We start from the raw sequence: 22,219 nt of genomic DNA on the forward strand, positions 1-22,219 counted from the left end.
TAGGTGATGGGGATTAAGAAGGGCACTTGTCATGATAGCACTGTGTGATGCATGGAGTTGCTCCATCACTATATTGTATACCTAGAGCTAATAGAACACTGCATGTTACCTATATACTAGAATTTTTAAAAAAAGGAAAAAAAAAGCCTAGATGACCACAAAGGTTTCTGCCGCTCTCAACTTACAAATTCCATTTTTCAGAGCAGATAAAGTGGGCTGTTGTTTGAAAGGGTCTTATAAAAGTAAGCTCTGATATGTATAAGAGAATACTGTAATTCCTCACACCTGATGCTTTCTCTTGTACAAAGGTCGTTTTGTCATATTGATTTATTAAATATTTATAGAACCCCCACTCTATGCCAGGTCCTTATGGAGAAATGACAATATGGAAGTGAATAAGACATTGTCCTAACACCTAAGAATCTCCCGGTCTTAAGAGCAACATGAAGGCACAAGCAGTTACAGTACAGCATGCTAAAACTTCATGAAGCCAGGGGCTGTCTGGCTTGTTATTGCTGTATCCATGGCATCTGGCAAGTAACCACTTACTGAATAAAAGGTTGGATGTGTAAGAGAAAACTTCTTGATGGTAGAGTCTGAGTTGAGGAGTTCATTATCTAGGGCAAGAATTAAGGAGACAAGAGGATATTCCAGACAAAGGGAAAATAAATAGCATGTGCAAAGACAAGGAGGTTCACAAGGTATGCTTTTATAGGGAACTGCAAGTGACCTGTTATGATTGGAATGTGAAGTGTGAATGGACGAGAGGCTGGTGATGAGGAAGAATGGTGGCAGGTCAGATCATGTAGAAGGTTTATCTTTATCTTAAAGGTAATGAGAAGCTATTAAAGAATTTTAAACAGGGGAATGGTAAGTTCTAACACAATACTGAGTCACCATTAAAATACTTTAATCCATGCTTCTAGCATTAGGGACTGGTTTACTTTGAGTCATTTACATTCCTATCAATCATAAAAATGTTCACATGTCCAGGACCTTTGTAACATACTGGTTCCTTTCTTATTCACTATGTCTTTTAATCCTCCCTGGAGTTTAATTAGGTGGGTTATTATCCTTGTTTTATAGAAAATAACACTGAAATTGGGAAGGTTTAATGGCAATAGGTATCTGATGCCAGTCTGCATTGCTTTCTCCTGGTTCATTCTTTCATCAAATGGAAGAGATGTAATTAAAGAAAGGGAAAGAATTTGTAAGTGTTAAGATATTTGGGAGTTTCTCCCTATTATTGAACAGTAAATTATTGAAGAAGGGGTCTAAACAAAACTGAGCTGTGCTTTGTGGTTCAGATGTGTTTATGCTTTTACAAGAGTGACACCTATCATTTATTGAGGCGCCAGTGTGTGCCAGGCACCATGTTAATAACTATTTGTGGTTGGTATGGTTAGTCCTCACAGTTACCTTGTGAAGAAGGCATTACCCATCCCCATTTCACAGGTAGAAAACAGACTTGCTTGAAGACTCATAATTAGTGGTGGTGCAGAACCAGATTAGACTAAGGTGAGTCCCAGTCCAGGATACTTTTCACTGTGGCAGAGGACTGAGAAAGATGTCAGAGAGGTCTTATAAAAAGGAGACTACAGTAAAGCCATAGCTATGTTGTCCTTTCATGAGGAGGAGGAGCCCTGGGGCTCATGCCATATGGCAGAGAGAATAACACCTGCTTGGTAAAAACCTGGCTTAGTATCTACAATTAAAACCACTCAGGTTGTCAAGGACATTTTATCCCCCAATTCTTAACATTTTTCCCTGTGGTTCAGTATTCTATAATTCCTTACTAGTTTTACCTGAGGGATTATGGTTTGTATTGTGATAGCGTATCATTATTTTCCATATTGGTTTCATACAGATCATCCCACTTGATTTGTGAAATAATTGGATGGGATTGTTATTCCTATAACACAGGTTAAGAAATTGAGATTCAGAGATTAAGTGACTTGCTCTCTACTCTCGAATAAATTAGTAGGAGAAACCAGTACAAAATTCCATTTTCCTGAGCATTCATTTATTCATTCATGATATAAATATTTACTTAGCATCTTCTTTGTGTCCAGGTGTTGGTGACACAAAAATGAGTATGCACTATCTTAGTCCTTGAGGGAAAATTTAACAGCACATGAGAGGGATGAGGGCTGCAAGATAGGTATGAGTAATGTGTGATGGGGGTCATATTTGATAAACTGATTTATTCTGCCTGGTAGTACAGGGAAGTTTTCAGAGTTGTTGGTCCTAATGATTTGTTCATTTAAAAACCATGATCTTTAAGATTCTTTCTAGCACGAAAATTCTGTTACTTGTGGCTTATTGATTTGAGGTCTGGCTCTCAGGTTCTATAGCATTTTAATTCCTGAATTTTCATTTATAAAACAAACAGCCATTATGTGATAGGTTCTTTTGGTGTTGGGGAGTCAAGGACTGGTAAGGTCTTTGCTCTTGATTTCACAATTTAGTGAGGAATCAGAACATGTAAACAGGGATTCATAATATCTTGTCAGGTAAACACAGGTAATGATACCAGGCAGATAAAAGGGCAATTCTTCCTGGTCTGAGGTAGTATGAACAAAAGCCAAGTTAAGGATCTATCCTTTCAAGCCAAAGACCTAGAACTGTGTGCTGGAGCTAAGGAGATCTTCTATATAGGAGATTGCTACAGCTTAGGAGAAAGAGAGGGGACAGTGGAGAAACAGATTCACACATTTTAATCTAACCTCACATTTTAGAAGATTCCTCTGGAAATTGGGTCAGGGTATTAGAATGAATTCATATATCTGTCTCTCTTGCTATGCCAAATTTCTTAATTTCGGAAAAAGATCTGTTAAAAAAAAATACAAAGCAGTGCTACAAAACAAAAATAGAACATAAATAAGCCATTGTCAGAAATTCACAGAAGATAGAAAGTAAAGATCAGATTGATGAAAATAGAAGAAGCCATAGCTTAAAGTATGTGGAAGAGAAAACTCCTGGGAAAACAAGAGTAACTGATAGAGTATACAATACAAGAAGAAGCAGGAAGGAGTCCTGGATCATCTTCAAGGGTAAATTATTTAAAATTCTGCATTTGAAACAGCAAGGGCAGTCTTCATCTTACAGAGAGCAAAAGGTAGCAGAATTTTGACTCTAAGCTTAAGCCAGGTAATTTCTTTTTTTCTTTTTTTTTTTTTTTTTTTAAGATTTTATTTATTTATTTGACAGAGAGAGACACAGTGAGAGAGAGAACACAAGCAAGGGGAGTGAGAGAGGGAGAAGCAGGCTTCCTGTCAAGCAGGGATCCTGATGCTGGATCCCAGGACTCTGGGGTCATGACCTGAGCTGAAGGCGCATGTTTAACAATTGAGCCACCAAGGCGCCCCAAGCCAGATAATTTTCTAAAGAAAAGAAACTGCCTACTTGAAGAGAACTTGTGCTGTAGATATAGGTGCTTGAGAGAGGAGCAGAGCAGAACCTGAGTTAACTACAGATCTCTGCAACAGGTATGAAGAAGGGGAAAAGGAAGAGTAGGTCTGCAGTGGAAGAAAATACATTAAATTCTCCATCCCAAGAGTAAATTTTTCATACTTTGGATAATTGGAAGGAGAGGAATCTCAACCCTACATGTTCTTCTATGCCAACATACTCTAAAGTGACGCCTGCCAACAACCACATGCAGACTCTCTAACGCACATGTAGGTTACATCAGACCTCCCATCCAGGAGACAGTGGAGAAACAGACACAACTGCAGAAGAAACCCATGCTGCTTACATGCACTGATCAACCTAGTTCTTCACTTAGAAGTATGAATGGATAGCCCAGGATCTCTAGATACTGGAAGGAAGGAAAGCATTAAAGAGAAGGATCAGATAAAGAAAGTAAAATTGGACCCAGAGGAAATAGATAATTCAAAGAATTTTTTAAAAAGATATAAAATATATATAAATATATAAATATATATAATATATATATAAATATATAAAAATATATAATATGAACATGTTATATATATATATATAATTACATATTTTATATAACATATTATACAGAGGCTTTATAGATTGTTGCAGCCACAAAAACATACTGCTATTAGACCAGAGGATGAAAAAGAGTTCTTAGAAATGAAAAATGTGATTAAGGAAGTAAGTTCAGAAGGATTAAAAAATGCATGTAAGAATGAATAATATGACACAAAATATAAAAACAGTGGAAAATTGGGGGAATCAGGGACACAGGGATTTATTTACGGGGAGATTCAAGAAGAATTAGAGAACTGGGGCACTAACTTGGAAAAAATAATCAAAGGAATAATAGAAGAAAATCCCTCAGTTAAAGAAAAGCATGACCCTTCAGATGAAAGGGCAAACCAGTTATCAGATCAGGTAACTGCAGAGACCCAAGGATAAAGAGAAAGAGCTTCAGACATTTCAAAGAGAATATACACCTGATGTTCCTCAGTAGCAATAGGGGGCAGAGGAACAGTATCTTCAGAGATATGCGAAAAATTACTTAGAACCAAGAATTCTGTACCTAATCAAACTAGCATTTAAGAATGCATGAGGTCAGGGGCGCCTGGGTGGCTCAGTGGGCTAAGCCTCTGCCTTTGGCTCAGGTCATGGTCTCAGGGTTCTGGGATTGAGCCCCACACCGGGCTGTCTGCTCAGCAGAGATAATATGTAAATGAATGAATGAATGAATAAATAAATAAATAAATAAATAAAATCTTAAAAAAAAAAAAAGAATGCATGAGGTCAAAATAAAGACATGAAGATACAGTTTAACCACCCACAGATAATCTGACAGGCTAACAGATAATAGCAGTAATTATCTGTTAGCTGAGTTGATGATGATTAAGAATATTCCCTTAAAAATTATTTTTACCAAAAAAAATTATTTTAACCCAAGTATTAGATGAAAACGTCAAATAGGATTAGAATCTTTATAATTAGTAGTTGTTTTTCTGGGATCTCTTGTAACCATTGTCCTGGCAATCCCTTTGCTGTTTTCTTTGTGTTGTTCCTTCCTCATTTTTGGTTTACTTTTGCAGTTTGGTAGAGCTTATCTTCCAGTCGCTTTGAGAAAGTAAATGGGAAGTCAATATTTTAGTGCCTTCCAAGTATTGAAATGGAGCATGTCTATTCTGCCCCCAGATTTGATTGATACTTTGGCTGAGTCTAGAGTTCTAGATGAGAATAATTTTCCGTCAATATTTGGAAAATATTGCACTTTTGTCATGTAGCATTCAGCATTGGCTATTGAAGTCTGAGGTCATTTTATTCCTGCTTCTTTGTGTCTCGCCTATTTTTTTTTCCTTGAAAAGCTTGTGGCATCTTTTTTGTCAACATTGGTTTGAAATTTCATACTTATATCCTTATATTCATCTATTTATTTTGCAAGGGGCTTTGTGGACTCTTTAAACCTTGGAAATTCAAGCCTTCAATTCTAAGAAATTTGTTTGACTTAATTCTTTGATGATCTCTTCTGGTTTCTTTGTTTCTTCTTTCTGGAACTCTGCTGTTTAGATTTTGGACCTCCTGGACAGATTTCCCCATTTTTATTATATTTTCTCTATTTCTCTTGCCTTGATATTTGTCCTGATTTTTAAAATTAACATATAATGTATTATTTGTCCCAGGGGTACAGGTCTGTGAATCATGAGGCTTAGACATTTCACAGCACTCACCATAGCACATACCCTCCCCAATGTCCATAACCCAGCCACCCTATCCCTACCCTCCACCCCCCCAGCAATCCTCAGTTTGTTTTGTGAGATTAAGAGTCTCTTATGTTTTGTCTCCCTCCCGATCCCATCTTGTTTCATTTTTCCCTTCCCTACCCCCACAACCTCCCTGCCTTGCCTCTCAAATTTCTCATATCAGAGAGATCATATGACATTTGTCTTTCTCTGATTGACTTATTTCGCTCAGCATAATACCCTCTAGTACCATCCACCTCGTTGCAAATGGCAAGATTTCATTTCTTTTGATGGCTGCATAGTATTCCATTGTATATATACACCACATCTTCTTTATCCATTCATCTGTTGATGGATATCTAGGTTCTTTCCATTGTTTGGCTATTGTGGACATTGCTGCTATAAACAGTTGGTTGCATATGCCCTTCTGTCCTGATTTTTTGTTCATGCAGCATGTGTCTAGTTTTTTGCTTAGCATAAGGTTTGCAGGGTTCATCTATGTTGTAACATTTATCAGTACTTCATTCCTTTTTATGTCCTAATAATATTCCATTGTATTCAGATACTACATTTAAAAAAATTTTTTTTTAAAGATTTTATTTATTTATTTGACAGACAGAGATTACAAGTAGGCAGAGAGGCAGGCAGAGAGCGAGGAGGAAGCAGGCTCCCTGCTGAGCAGAGAGCCCGATGTGGGGCTTGATCCCAGGACTCTGAGATCATGACCTGAGCCGAAGGCAGAGGCTTTAACCCACTGAGCCACCCAGGTGCCCCGAGATACTACATTTTTAAAAAAGAGTTTTAATTTATTCATTTGAGAGAGAGAGAGAGAGAGAAAGCAAGAACATGAGTGGTGTGGGTGTAGTTAGAGGGAGAAGGGAGAGGGAGAAGCAGACTCCCTGCTAAGCAGGGAGCCTAGCATGGGACTGAATCGCAGGACCCCATGGTTATGACCTGAGCCAAAGTCAGATGCTTAACCATCTGAGCCACCCAGGCACCCCTGATATACTACGTTTTTAATCCATTCATCAGTTGATGGGCATTGGGTTGTTTCTACTTTTTGGCTATCAATAATGCTCATTCATGTATGAATTTTGTGTGGCTGTATATTTTCACTTCTCTTGGGTATATACCCAGGAATGGAATTGCTAGATCATATGATAACTCTGCATTTAACCTTTTGAGGAACTGCCGGGCTGTTTTCCACAGTGGCTGCACCATTTTACACTCCTATAAGCAGTTTGGAGGGTTCCAGTTTCTCTGTATCTTCCCCCACATCTGTTATTCTGGTTTTTTATTATAGCCATTTTAATGGGCGTGAAATGGTGTCTCCCTGTGGTTTTGATTTACATTTCTCAGTGGGTAATGATGTTGAGCATCTTTTCATGTGTTTATTGGCCATTTGTTTATCTCTTTGGAGAAATGTCTTTCCTGTTGTTGATCTCTAATTTAATTCCTTGGTATCAAAGAATACATATTATGTGTTTTTAATCCTTTTAAATTTATTATGATGTGTTTTGTGGCCTTGCATATGGTCTGTCCTGAAGAATGATCTATATGTGGTTAAAAAGAATGTGTCTTTTGCAGATTTTGGGTAGAATGTCCTGTATATGTCAGTTAGATTGAATTGATTGATAGTATTGTTCAAGTTTTCTATAACTTGGCTAATTTTTAATCTTTTTTTTAAGATTTTATTTATTTATTTGACAGGAAGAGATCACAAGTAGGCAGAGGGGTGGGCAGAGACAGAGAGAGGTGGAAGCAGGCTCCCTGCTGAGCAGAGAGCCCGATGCAAGGCTCAATCCCAGGACCCTGGGATCATGACCTGAGCCGAAGGCAGAGGCTTTAACCCACTGAACCATCCAGGGGCCCCAATAATTTGGCTAATTTTTATTCTCGTTCTCTTAATTATTGAGATTTCTTTGAGGTCTGTTTCAGCTTTTACTTTCTGCTTAACTCGTTTGAATCTTTAATTATATGCACACAGCTAAGCTTGTAAGACTAGTGTGAGGCCTCTCTTGTGTCTGCTGTGCCTTTGAGCAGCCCCAGCCAGAAATTTGTTTGCCCTATCCAGGACTACAATCTCAGGCTAGCAGATCTGAGCAGTTGGCCTCTTTTGCTAACCCCTCTGGGAAGTCACGTCCATTGACAGCACCACTAGACCTGGGCATTATCCACTGCTCCAGATGAAAGTGAGTCTGCTTGGGTGATGTCATTAGAGCCTGCCTCATCCTGGAAAAACCCCCACTGTAACAGAGCTGGGGTGGGATGGATGGAAGCAGCTCTGAGCCAGAACATCAGAGGTTCCTACTGCTTTTTTAAAAATTTTTTATTTTTTATAAACATATAATATATTTTTATCCCCAGGGGTACAGGTCTGTGAATTGCCAGGTTTACACACTTTACAGCACTCACCATAGCACATACCCTCCCCAATGTCCATAACCCCACCCCCCTTCTCCCAACCCCCCTCCCCCCAGCAACCCTCAGTTTGTTTTGTGAGATTAAGAGTCACTTATGGTTTGTCTCCCTCCCAATCCCATCTTGTTTCATTTATTCTTCTCCTACCCCCTTAAACCCCCCATGTTGCATCTCCACGTCCTCATATCAGGGAGATCATATGATAGTTGTCTTTCTCCGATTGACTTATTTCGCTAAGCATGATACCCTCTAGTTCCATCCACGTCGTCGCAAATGGCAAGATTTCATTTCTTTTGATGGCTGCATAGTATTCCATTGTGTATATATACCACATCTTCTTTATCCATTCGTCTGTTGATGGACATCTAGGTTCTTTCCATAGTTTGTCTATTGTAGACATTGCTGCTATAAACATTTGGGTGCACGTGCCCCTTCGGATCACTATGTTTGTATCTTTAGGGTAAATACCCAGCAGTGCAATTGCTGGGTCATAGGGTAGTTCTATTTTCAACATTTTGAGGAACCTCCATGCTGTTTTCCAGAGTGGTTGCACCAGCTTGCATTCCCACCAACAGTTCCTACTGCTTTTATCTAGAGTTCAGCAGTTTTTATATCGTGAGTGTTTCTTAGCAACATTAATAGGCCTCGCAGAAGTATTGGGACATACCATGCATGTTTGCATCACCGGATCTTTGTAATTCTTCCACCTGCCATGAATATTCTTCTCCCAGAGAGTCCATGGCTTGCTCTCTCAATTCATTCAGGCCACTGCTTATTTGACTTCTCAGTAGAGAGCCCTTTTCCATGACTACTCTATTTAAAGTAATACTTCCCCACTCCTAACCAATTACTACTCTCATATGTAAACCTTATTACTACCTGGCACTTTGGTAATTTATTTCAACTATATTTTCTTCTAAAATGCAAGCACAGGACCAGGGACTGTATCTATTTTGTCCTTTCATAGCCTCAGAACCTAGAATAGAGCCTGCTACACAGTCAATGAATACATGAGTTGAAGTCACTGGTGTTTTATAAAGAGATTTGTGGTTATTAGACATAATGATAACTTAATTGATTCCTTGCATCTTTCTAGCTCCTTAGCACTTATTTACAAAGTGTTTTTATGTCCACATCACTTCATTTCATCCTCCAGTGGCCCATTGAAGTGTCATTATCCCTATCTTATAGATAAGAAACTTGTGACTTAGGATGGCACAGCTTTGCCTAAGGACACAAGGATAAGAAGTGAAAATCTGGGATAAAATCCTATATCTCTTAATTCTAGTATTATTAACATTATCACTGAAAGTCATTACCTGTGGAAATAAAAGGTGTTGCAAGGAAAAGTGATGAGATCCCCTTTTCTGCAGAGTTTTAGGAAGCAAACACACCTGTTAAACTGTGTTTATAGTATACATTGGGGCCACCTGATGATGAAGAGGCTGTTGAGTAACTTTGTTCCCATTTTGGGTTTCTAGTTAAATTTTGTTGGGTGGAATAGTGGGGAGAAAAGAAAATAGAGCAGAAAAATAGCAAAATATATACTTTGACAGGGAAAGACCTCTGTTGGATTTTAGAACTGGAAGTGACTTAAGGTCACCCCTCAAATTATACCACTCTTTTCCCTCCACATTCCTCAAATGATGAAACTCGAGACCAAGAGGATAAATTCTTTCACTGTGGTCACCAAAACTAGCCGCTTACGTACAGCTGGGCTGTCAATTTTTAAGTTATGCCCTGCACCAGTGGTCCTGTTAGGATCGATGAGATTGTCAGTTTTCTTTTTCTCAGTGTGTCAAATGTGGTAAATACCAGTCTCCCACACAGGAGTTCTTGTCTAGTATTCCACTAGGTAAGTTCCTTCATTTAGCTCCTGTCATTCCAACCCCTGACATTCCTCTTTCCAGAGGCCCCAAATGGCAGGCAGGAGGGGAGTTCACCCTCTCCCTGTCTCCCATACCAGACTATGAGCTGCTTTAGGACATGGACCGTCTTTTTCATCTTTGTACCTCTGTGTCAACAGTATCCATCACACTATTTTATGAGTACAGAATGGGTGCTCTGAAAATATCTAAAACAGTTGAGTTAGGCCAATATATATTAAAAGATCCCTATTGCCTCTCTGGTCCTATGCTTTCATCATTTAATCTCTATCAGAAAACTCATGTTTTGGAGCTACTCTGTCTCTTGAATAAACAGAAATGGTATGATATATTTTGCCTGGACCTGCCCTAAAACCTGCTGCTCTTGGCCCAGGTTTGTTATAGTTTGCATGGAAAAATCAAGTTGCTGAGATTATAGCAGATTCAATTAGCAGTGCTGATAAGGTTCATTCTTGGATAGGGCAAAAGATTAGTGAAATGGATAGCATCCAGTCTGGGGAGAAACTCACAGTGCTCTTGAGGCAAGGGGCTCCTGATGCTCTGTATCTTCAGGTTGAGGCAAGGGTACCTGATGCCATAAAGTGTCTAGTAGGTTTTAGTAAGGAAAGGAAAAGGAGAGGCAAAAGTCTGTCTGGACTCCCATTTACCATATCAGAAAGAAATAAGGAATTATAATGATAACCTTCATAAAAATTCAAGCTTTTGATCCCTTTACCACATTTTGTATTTTATTACCTGTTCAGTGTGGAGAGTGAAATTCATGGAAAAAGAACTGTGAGCTTGTCTTTAGAATTTGGACTAGGGAAGGCAAATAGAAAATCTGTAAGCTGGCTTCCCAATCTACAACTAGGCTTTGGGTAGGAGAAGGAACTCCCAAGGGACTGAGAGGAGAGTAGTGGCTAAAAGAAGAGAGGGAAGCTGACTGAGTTCCTGGGACTGGCTACACAAAGGTGGAGAGTGTGGAGGCTGCTGAGGGTTTGAGAAGGGGTGTCAGAATGAGATTTCTTCTGGGGATTGGTGATCCTGGTAGCTTAAGTGTCATGGCAAACTGGACCTGATGAAACTGGCTTTTTTCTGCTGTCCAGAATGTGAAGACGGTGTCTGAGACCCCTGCAGTGCCACCGGTTTCAGAAGACGAAGATGATGATGATGATGCTACCCCACCTCCAGTGATTGCTCCACGCCCAGAGCACACAAAATCTGTGAGTTTGTGGGGATGTGGACAGCTTTGGGATTTATTAGAGCTTGCAGGGTTGGTGCTGAGGCCTGGAGGTTTAATACTCTGGTAGGGGTTCTTGGATTTTGGAGCTGGTGAAATCACGGAACCACCTTGACTGAAAAGTACTTTCTGTATGATTAAAGACAAGAAATGGTATATTTATTTGTTACTGGTTTGCAGATAGTCTCAAAGTGTCCTAGATAATTGGTGTTTATGCTAACTCAGCCCTAGTTTACTTAGCCTGTCCTCCAAAGACAGGACGATACACAGAATTAATGTTACTTAGTGCAGGACTAACATAAATTATTCTAGTCTCCTGGGAAGCAACAAATTAGCCTGCTGCAGATCTTTTCTTCCCTGCTAAATGTGTAGCATTCTACCTCTTAGAACATCATTGATGATACTGAAAGACCCAAAGGAATTTATAAATACATTAGTGCTATTAATATGCTGGACATCAGGAGTGCATTTTGATGCCGGATATTGGCAGTGATTTTTATTTAACTTCCTCTGAGGTTTTTGCATCTCAGAATAGCCACAGTCCCTCTGCCCTCGCTTTGCACAATCTGGTTCCCATGCCTTTTACTTGATTTAGCATCACTGAGCACTGACCTGTCATCAGATGATACTCTATTAATGTTTCTTTGTTTGGACTTTTTATACGATGAGAGCTTTATAATGAAAGAATGATCTGGGGCTTAAACTCTTTGATAATATAAAAAAAGGCTGCCTTTGGAGTAGAACATTGAGGGAGGTTTTCAAGCAGAAGTTGGTTGACTGGCTATGGGAGATGGTGTGGGCGAATTCAAGGGGCTTAGATAACCTTTTAGGATGAGAACTTACAAACAGTATCTATGGAATCACCCTTTCTATAGGTCACAAATCACCTGAACAAAAATGAGCTTCAAAATTGGAGAGTTGTCAAGATACCTCATATTGATATGGCCTTTTTCAGTTTGCAAGCTTGTTCACTTAAAAAATGTTCCCACTAAACCATGAACTTCTCAAAAATAGAGGAAACATAAATGAATTGGTAGCGCTTAACATAGTTCTTGGCAGGTATTAGAAAGGTGGTAAATACTGAGTGACGAATGAACTAATAAATTTAATCTTCCTAAACATTCCTTTCTAAAAAGACATTGTTATTTCCTAATTTCTGTTGTGTATAGTGAGAACAAGGAAGGCCATTCCACCCACAGAGGATGGGCCTGGACACAGAGGAGGAAGAACATAGATTTTGTCCTAGGAAAAGGGATGAGTTTATTGGGATTTGTTTTTCTGTGGATCTTCTAACACATGTATCTTCCCAAGTGTCCCCTGTGCTAACAAAAACTGGCCTTGGCAAATTCTTGTACCAACAACGCAGGTGTATACACGGTCTGTGATAGAACCAATTCCTGTTACTCCAACTCGGGATGCGGCTACATCTCCCATTTCACCTACTGAGAATAATACCACTCCACCAGATGCTCTGACCCGAAATACTGAGAAGCAGAAGAAGAAGCCTAAAATGTCTGATGAGGAGATCTTGGAGAAATTACGTAAGCACTTTTTTAAACTTTCCTTCTGTATGTGACTGAATGAGCACAGAGATGGAAAAATATTGCTAAAAGGATCCCAATCCTAGGCTTGGTCTGTGTGACTGCCTGGCTATGCTTGATATCTTAGCCACATAAGTATACTTCTCACCTTACTCCTGCACCCGCCTCCTCTGTCTCGGCAGCCGCAACTGGATATCACATAGGATGGGAATTGAGGAGAGAGTGGATAGCTCACTTCGAGGGCTAGGCACCTCTCAACCTTAAAAATAAAATAAAATTTTATTTTGATATAAAAATACATATTTTATTTTTTTATAAAAAATAGCTTTTATGTAGTAAATAGTCTGGAATGTTGTGTTGAGAAATACTGAGGCCTTGCCCATACCTGGTAGGAAAGATTGCTGTGATTATTGGTGCTTACCATTGGCTTAGGAAAAGACTGGTCTGCCATCTTGGTTGTGGGAAAAGAGGGAAGGGAAACTAACATTTTGCAAGCCTGTACTGTGTACCAAATGGCAAGCAAGGTATTTTCTTCACTTTTTCGGTCCCTTTATTGCTCAGATTAACCCTGGGAGGACAGACATTATAATCTTCATTTTTTACAGTTAAGGTATTTGATGCTCAGGGATGCTAAATACTCTGTCCAAGGTCACACAGCCAGAAGGTAACAGAGCTTGGGTCAGAGCCCAACTTGTGCTCCTATAATCGGAGCATGCTGCCTCTTGCTCTCAGGTGGAAACTTCCATTTTGCTTTCTTTAGTAGCCAGAAATGGGGTATATTAGAGTAGCTTGTTTCTGTGTCTCAGTAAACTACAAGACAGTTCATATTAGAAAGAGGGACAAGGTTGACCTTTGGGCTTGGAAAAATCATTTATGAGACTTTTCATTTATCCTTTGTACCTACTTACTTCTAAAGGGGATTTGATGTGACTCTTTTGGCCAACTGCACAAACTAGCACTGCTCTCTAAAGCCTAGGTTTCTGGTTCTTTAGCTTAGCAGCTTTCAATTTATTCCTGATGATTCTTGTTTGATTTTTTTAAAAAATTTCACTCTTTTAAAGTTGCCCTTGCCCAGAGCCCTTATGAAATGATAAAGTAAGAAAAGCCACTTACCTAACCATCTGTTTACTCCTATATATAGTGTTTTTTCTCTGAACCAGATTTGTCATACTAAGAACTTCAAATTGTGAAAAGCAGACTGGCCTGAGAGTTAAGGACACTTGGGTTGAAACCTCAGCCCTGCCACTGACTTGGGTCTTAGGCAATTTCCTATTGTTTTCTGGGCCTCCTTTAGCTCATCTTTTAAATAGGGATGTTAATACCTCTCTTATTTGTAAATAAGATGAGATAATATATGTGAAAATATCAAATCTTAATAATTGGTGTTAGGGAGAGCACACTGGACTGGGAGACCAAAAACCAAACTTCTAATCTTAGCTCTGACACCAGTTTGCTGTGTGACCTTGGGGGAAAGTATCTTCCCTTCTGTGGGCCTCAGTTTCACTGTCTCTGGAGTACAAGTTTTCAAACCCAACCTCTCTCATACTTCTCTATCTTTGCACTTGAATTACTGTGTGCTGTAACCTTTCCAACTTTCTCTCCCTGGCTAACTCCTGCTTATCCTATAAAAATCAGTCCAGATATCACTTACTTTCTGAAGCCTTTCCAGTCTGTATTTTATGCCTCTTTCTGGATTGCAACAATTGTATTTTCATAGAACTTTATGCTTACATGAGACTGAGCTTCTTGAGAGGAGGGACTGTTTTAACTGTGCCTTATCTATTCCTTTATTCTTAGTATTCGGCATAGGGCTTGGTACATAGTAAGTGAGCATATTAAGTGAGTAAGTGTTTATTGAATGAATGAATTTAAAAATGAATGAATACTGTGAATAAAAACAGTAAGGAGATGAAACTTTTGGTTGGAACTTACAGGTAAAATCTAAGGACCTGCTTAGCATGGCTTTGGGCATTGGAGGTAGTTCTTTAATCCTTCCAGCTGCAGGGTTTGGGGGAATATGGGGCCTGTTTTGTATCTTGATTGGGAAAAAAATGATTCATGGTCTCTGTTTCTTTCAAAGGGAGCATAGTGAGTGTGGGCGATCCTAAGAAGAAATATACACGGTTTGAGAAGATTGGACAAGGGTTAGTAGGGGCATTTTCTTTCCCTAGAGAAATGACTTAAAAATGTGTATGCTGGTATATATGATTTTGCTTTTGTTTTGCCTCTCATAAACCTTGTTCTTTCTCTACCTTGTCCCTGACCCATCTGGAGGTGTTATGTTAGGCTGACTTCAGGTTTGGCACAATTATGCTTAGTTTTTTTGTTTTTTTTTTTAAAGATTTTATTTATTTATTTGAGAGAGAGACAGTGAGAGAAGCATGAGCAAGGAGAAGGTCAGAGGGAGAAGCAGACTCCCCATGGAGCTGGGAGCCCGATGTGGGACTCGATCCCGGGACCCCGGGATCATGACCTGAGCTGAAGGCAGTCGTCCAACCAACTGAGCCACCCAGGCGTCCCCAATTATGCTTAGTTTGAGAGATGTGCCATTAGCTGACCATGTTGCTAAAAATAATCATTCAGTGAGAAAGCAAAAACCATTTACTTTGATAGCACAAAACCTGCTTCCCAGATTACAGCTCTGCTTTTTCAGATTAACCCGGTTTACCTGGCACTGAGACTTACCAGCCCTAATATGAAATGGAAGGCTCAGAACCACAGACCCCTCTGCTAGTGTAAAGGGACCTGTTTTTCTTGGTGGATGCCAGGATTCATGGCTGCTCTCTGATTTCTTCTCTGCATCTCGCATGTTGCCGTCAATGTATTGAACTCAGCAGATCTTACCTGAGTTTATGTGCTAGACAGTATGAATACAGCTATGAATCGGACACAGAGTCTGTCTTCAAAGACCATGTTTATGGAAAGAGACTGTCAAACACAAAATTATAATATACTACGATAAGTCTTAAAATTGTTTTAACATTGTTTTGAGCAAAAGAAGCCAGATATAAAAGACCAGAAACTGTATGATTTTGTTTACATGAAGTTCAAGAACAGGCAGAACTAATTTATGCTAATAGAAGTCAGAATAATGGTTGTGTCTGGGAAAGGCATGTGCATTGGGAAGGAGCATAAGGAGCTTTTGGGGATGATCTTTGTGGTGAACACATGGGTTTTTAGATATTGAAAAATCATCAAGTTATACACTTAAGATTTGTGCAGATTACTTTATACCTCTGTATAAAAAAGCAAAATAATGAGATTTCAACAGGCCTACCCAAATAGCTAAAATTAAAAAGAAATTAGGGAAGAAAGCATCTGATTTGTAGAAAACTCAGGAGTGTTAATTTCATGAAAGCATTGTTGCTAATGAAGTCTTTGAAGTTTTGTTTCAGTTTTGTTTCTTGTGCGTCTAAGACCATTTGAAAATAAGATAAAATATTGCATTATATAATGACGTATCTGTACAGCATTCTACAGCTTACATCTGTTATTTGCATCTGTTGTTTAATTTAATCCTTGAAATCACCCTGGATCTTATCTTTTCCTGGTCCAGCCCTTTTCCTACTAGACATGCTTTTGTGAGTCTGAACTGGTATAAGGTAGTTAACCTTGAAGAGAAATTATTTTCCTTGCCTCAAAATAATCTGGGATGGCATTTCCTTTAGTTATTACATTGAGATATTAAGAATGTAGCAGAAAGATACACAGACAACTGTGGGCAAGTTAGATCCCATTTATGGACTTCAATTTCTTTGTCCATAAATTTAAGGGAGAGGTTGTGGACTCAAGAGTCTTTCACCTCCAGAACTTCTGACCTTTTATTCATTCAGATGTATGAGGCCCATAAATAGGCAACATCTGCAAAATGTTTTTTCCGTTGCTTACTTGACAGTTCTGTTAGTGCTAGGGGAGGAATGAAATATTTATTAAGCACCTATTCCATGTTTTTAAAATACAAATGCCAGGATGCCTGCCTGTCTCAGTCAGTAGAGCATGCGAGTCTTGATCTCAGGGCAATGAGTTCAAGCCCATGTTGGGCATGGAGCCTACTTAAAAAAAGTTAAAAGAAATACATGCTACACAAATATGATGGATTGGTACTATTATATTTTTTGCTTGTTTTTTCCCTTTAAGACCTAAAGATTTTTTTTTTTTTTTGGACCTAGAATTCATATATCTTTTCAAGGTAGAAATAACCAGTGGACCTGACTTCTAGACCTCTGTAATCATGGAGACATAGTCCCAAAATGTACAGTCCCCTGGGGCCTGGGCATATTTGCCCTTTAAGAATGATGCTTCTAGTAGGATGGGGAGGATGGGTGTAGGATGATAGATACCAGCTTTATGACAGAAAATGGCTAAAGATAGAATGATAAGGCAATGGGAAGGTAACTGCCAATACAAATAATCCAATTCTTATAGCCCATATCTTAGGATCACAATTTCCTGGCATGTAGGTAGGCTTCCAACTAAAGAGTGGTGGTATGGAAGCTGGTGACCATAATTCCTAGCTGCAAGGCATACTTACAAGTGATTTTTCCCCCTAAATTGACCTGACTTCCCTGGATAGCATAATCTCAGGGCTTGCCTGGAATGCATTTTATTAATACATAAAAAATAAATCTGATGTATGGATTGTATAGTTACAATATTGTTATATATCACTCATCTACGAATATACAGGGCTCATGATTATAGAGGCACAAAGTGAAGTTTTCAGATATGTAGAATGGATATGATTGCTTTCCTAGCATTATTCATAGTATTTCTCGCCTCCCTTCCTCCTACTCTCTTTCTGTTTGTATGTGTGAGTGTGTATATGTTTGTGTATGTATGTACATTATATGCATGTGTATGTATAGTGAGATTATTTTTACCTTGGAGATGGGGTAAGAATTAGATCAGATTTTCTAGGAGCATATGCATTTGAAAAAACATTTAATAGTTCATGTTTGAAAAAGTAAAAACCTATTTTACAATATAAACTGCAAAATAAAACTCACATATTCTCTTCTATGATAAATGATTGAAAACACTGTTCTAAAGGTTCATAATGTAAAAGCTGGAAAGGCACCATGAGATTATTTTTCTAGTTTTTTAGTTGTTATAGTTTTTTAATATGAATTATAATTGAATATAACACACACAAGTGTACAACTCAATGAATTTTTAAAAAACAAACACACCCACATCGGGCTCCTTGCTCATCAGGGAGCCTCCTTCTCCCTCTGCCTCTGCCTGCCATTCTGTCTGCCTGTGCTTGCTCTCTCTCCCTCTCTCTCTCTGACAAATAAATAAATAAAATCTTTAAAAAAAAAAAAAAAAAAAAACACACCCATGTAACCAGTACCTACATTAAGAAACAGATCATTAGTGTTACCCCAGAAGTCTATACCCCTTCTTGCTTAAAATATAAGCTATCCCCCAACATCATTCTGAAAATTTCTCTTGGGCCACTTTCTTCTCACTCCTCACCCCTGGTTGAAAATTATAGATCTCATCTTACCGAGATTTACAGATGAAGAGTTTGAGGCCATAGAGGGTTAAAGAAGGGGATGATGAGAGAATAGGACCAATCATCCATCAAGGATGATGGAGAAGAGGAGAAGAAGTAAGAGCAGGAAACTAGCCTATATTGAAGACCTATTTTATATTCTAGGCACTTGGCTAAGTGCTTTATGAACTAAATGATTCAAATTCTCTTATTTCTTATCTTTACCAAATGAGGAAAGTAAAGCTCAGAGAAATTAACTTGTTCAAGGTCATATAGCTAGCAGTTACTAGGTAGATGCTTCAGACTAAAACTTAGGTCTTTTGGCCACTAGAGCCTGTATTCTCTTTCTACCTCATACTGTCTCTCACATATGAGAGTAGAGTAGGGGGAAGAGGTGTTGGGGAGGATTATTTTTGCTGCTATTATTATTAACACTTGCATTGCCAGATTGTATATAGAGATGCATTTGACAAATGTCACTTCATTTAATCGCTGTTTTTTTTTTCTCTCTCTCTCACCTGTCGTTCAGTGCTTCAGGCACTGTGTACACTGCAATGGATGTGGCCACAGGACAGGAGGTGAGTATTAACCACCAACTATTGCTCTTTCAGTTCTACTGGGTTGTTATTCTTATTCTTATTTTGGTTAATTTTTAGTCCTTCCTAGCTCAGTAGGGATACTTCTGTTTTCTTACTATGGCAGACTAGAACTAAACAGAGTAGTAACATGATGAAACTTACAGATTTTGGAAAAAGTCTTTGCGGCTACGGTGTGGGGAACAGATTGGAGGAGATAAGCTTGGAGCAGGTGAGTCAGGCGGTTATTGTGTAATTCTAGGTGAGAGATGATGGTTTGGACTAAGGTGGTAGCATAGTATGAATGGAGGGAAGTGGCTGGATTTGAGAGGTACTTAGGTGGATTTGACAGAATTTGGTGAGTGACTGAATGTGAGGATGACTCACAACTGAGTGATCCTGGTCAAGGAGAAAGTAAAGGTATATGGTTAAAGAAGTTGGATAATGCCTGAGAGACCCTCTTGTGGAATTGCCTAGTGGACTGTTGTGTATATACGTTTAGTGTTTGGTAGAGGAATCTGATATGAAAGAAATTTAACTTTTTTTTTCTTTAAAGATTTATTTATGGGGACGCCTGGGTGGCTCAGTTGGTTAAGCAGCTGCCTTCGGCTCAGGTCATGATCCCAGCGTCCTGGGATCGAGTCCCATATCGGGCTCCTTGCTTGGCGGGGAGCCTGCTTCTCCCTCTGCCTCTGCCTGCCATTCTGTCTGCCTGTGCTTGCTCTCTCTCCCTCTCTCTCTGACAAAAAAAAAAAAAAAAAAAAAAAAGATTTATTTATGTATTTATTTATTTAGAGTGAGCAAGTGAGCAGTGGGGAGGGGTGGAGGGGGAGGAAGAGAGAGAATCCCAAGCAGACTCCATGCCAAGCATGGAGCCCTGTACAGGGCTCAATCCCACAACCCTGAGATCATGACCTGAGCCGAAATCAGGAGTTGGACGTTCAACTGACTGAGCCAAACAGGTGCTCCTGGTGTGGAAGAGATTTAAACATGTCTCTTGATTCATAATCCTTCCTTTACTCTGTGCCCAGGATTCCCATTGACATTAAAGTCCTCATTTGGAGGCACCTCTTTGTCTCCTTCATTTCATTACGCTGGAAGAGCTCTGACTTTATTGCTAAGAACTGGTGACCCAAGATCTGTAGCAGAAGGAAACCATGAAGGGAATATAGAGTACTGGAGGTTTTCTTGCACTCTACTCTTTGGTTGCAGAGCAGGAGTGTTGACAGATATGCTGTGAAAGGGAGTGGCCCAAGGAAGTCCTTAGTTCATAGAGTGCCAGGCCTCAGAGGTTGTGAGAGAGACCTCCTGTTCCGGTCACAGAGTTGGGCTCGTTGGAGCGAGGCTACTAGGATCTGCTTGTATATGTTTGGTAATTGAAACCCCCTGGTATACTGTAAAAAGCAAGTTTAATAGGATTAGCACATATTTCACCTTGCTCTTGTGAGTCATTTATAAGCATCTAGACCAAATATTGAGGCTCTGTTGAGGGTAATTATTATGATTAAGGATTTATTCATTGTTCATTGAGATGAAAATTCAACAACCTAGATGTTTACTGTTACTTATGTAATTTTGGGCAGGTTATTTGACTTCCCTAAGCCTGAATTTTATTTATTTACAAAATGTGCATGATAACATATACCTACCAAAAGTGTTGAAAGAATTCATTAAAGCAGTGTATGTGAAAATACATCATAAACTTTAAGTATTAAAGTTACATATTTACATACAGAAAAATTACATATTTATTAGTTTTTATATGTTCCACAAAGCAATTGCTGAAGATGAGCCTTATGCCACACTTTGTGCTAAGAACCATGTGAAATATTGAGTCCTCTGCAGGCACACAGACATTAAAATCATATATAAGTGTTAGAGGCCACACTTTCCATTGGATACATGTGGAAGTCTTATAGTATGGAGAACAGATTGGAGGATGGGAGCCTGCATTAAAGTAATGGTGAGTAAGGAAGGATGGTATCATTGTGCCAGTTTTAAACATGGTGAATTGGAGGCAGAGATAGAAAAGAGGTGGTTATACTGATCCTAAGAAGAACCCTGTGAAGTAGATAATATTATTTCCTTCTTACTGATTAGAAATTTGAGGCTGAGGGAGTTTAAATAACTTTTGCAGGTTTATGCAACAAGCAGTCAGCAAGGATGGGGTTAGAATCTTGATTTTAAAGCCTAAACCTTGCTTTCCGGACTGCAAAGCCACAGCAGAACTAAGAGTAGGTTCTAGGTCCCTTTGTCATGTTTCTGGCCTCTGGGACCCTACAGCTCTTGGTGGGAGACAGTGATGGGCAGTTGCTGGAGAGGCCTGGAGCCTGCATGTATGAGAAGTTGGCCGCAGGAAACAGAAACTTGACTTCACCATATGCCTGCCTGTGGTTACAAAACTATGAATGGAAGCAAGTCCATTAGTGTGGCTAATGCAGTGCGGTCCAGAAGGCCTCATTTCCTGCCCCAGGGAGTATAGATCTTTAGTGGGGTTGGCGAGATGCTCTCAAGTCTTTGTGAGTGAGTGCTCATTGGGGGTTATCCACCAGGGAAGAGCAGAAGTATTGTCCATCACGTCTAGGAAGCTTAGCACGTTAGTGCCAGGAAGTCTCCCAGTTACACAATTATTTTGCAAGCCCATTTTTAGAGGGAGAGTGTTTAATAGAAAGAATAGACTGGAAGAGACTTTGGAGTCAAATGGACCTGAGGGCATTGATTATGATGTTGGGCAATTTTCTTGTACGCCTCAGTTTCCATTCCCTTTCCTGAAAATACAGATAATGAATTTTACTTGGAGGGTTGTTGTTAGCTATTACTGAAGTAACGTTACTAGAGTACCAGACATAGCCCCTGGCACATAAGTAAGCATTGCATAAACAGTATTGGCGGGAAGGTGGCTGGTTTTTGTTGTTGTTCCTGTTGATGTTGTCATTCTTGATGCTCAGTACCAGATACTTCCCAAATGCAGTTGTTACTACAGTTTGCATTGTTGTCTTCCTTTATTATTTAAAATTTTTACTTATATTTGAGTAACACATTGGCTGCTATCTCCTATTTAGTTCTCAAAATAATCCTGCAAAGAGGGGAACCACGATTGGGGTTATTATCCTCGGTGTATTGATGGAGAGACTGAGGCACAGAGAGCTTGTGATTGGTCAGTGTCAGTAAATGATAGACCCAGAGCTTAGGTCTTCAGCACTCAAACCCAGTTCTTTTTCAGTTATAAGAATGCTCTGTGCTAGCCTAAAAGGGACTGAATGGGTGAAGGACATTTAGCCTAGCCCATAGTTAGTGAATATTGAAAAGGACCCCTAGTATCTTGCCACCACCTCTATGTTATCCTCTGCCGGCCAGTCATCTCTCTTGCTGCTTCCAGCAGTGACCTCTTTGAGTTTC

General features: G+C 39.3%; 1 protein-coding gene across 1 annotated transcript in view; it reads left to right on the forward strand.

The window, feature by feature from the left end:
- The window catches only part of LOC111154419 (p21 (RAC1) activated kinase 1), a 96,503-nt gene that overhangs the window by 42,795 nt on the left and 31,489 nt on the right, over positions 1-22,219 (forward strand). Inside the window, exons 6-9 of the mRNA XM_022514006.1 lie at positions 11,074-11,190; positions 12,574-12,748; positions 14,829-14,892; positions 18,775-18,823. Coding sequence (XP_022369714.1) covers positions 11,074-11,190; positions 12,574-12,748; positions 14,829-14,892; positions 18,775-18,823 — 405 coding nt within the window. The remainder of the gene's footprint in view (positions 1-11,073; positions 11,191-12,573; positions 12,749-14,828; positions 14,893-18,774; positions 18,824-22,219) is intronic.

The sequence above is a fragment of the Enhydra lutris genome, unplaced genomic scaffold (genome assembly GCF_002288905.1).
Source record: "Enhydra lutris kenyoni isolate GAN:26980312 unplaced genomic scaffold, ASM228890v2 scaffoldscaffold37, whole genome shotgun sequence".
Classification (NCBI taxonomy): domain Eukaryota; kingdom Metazoa; phylum Chordata; class Mammalia; order Carnivora; family Mustelidae; genus Enhydra; species Enhydra lutris.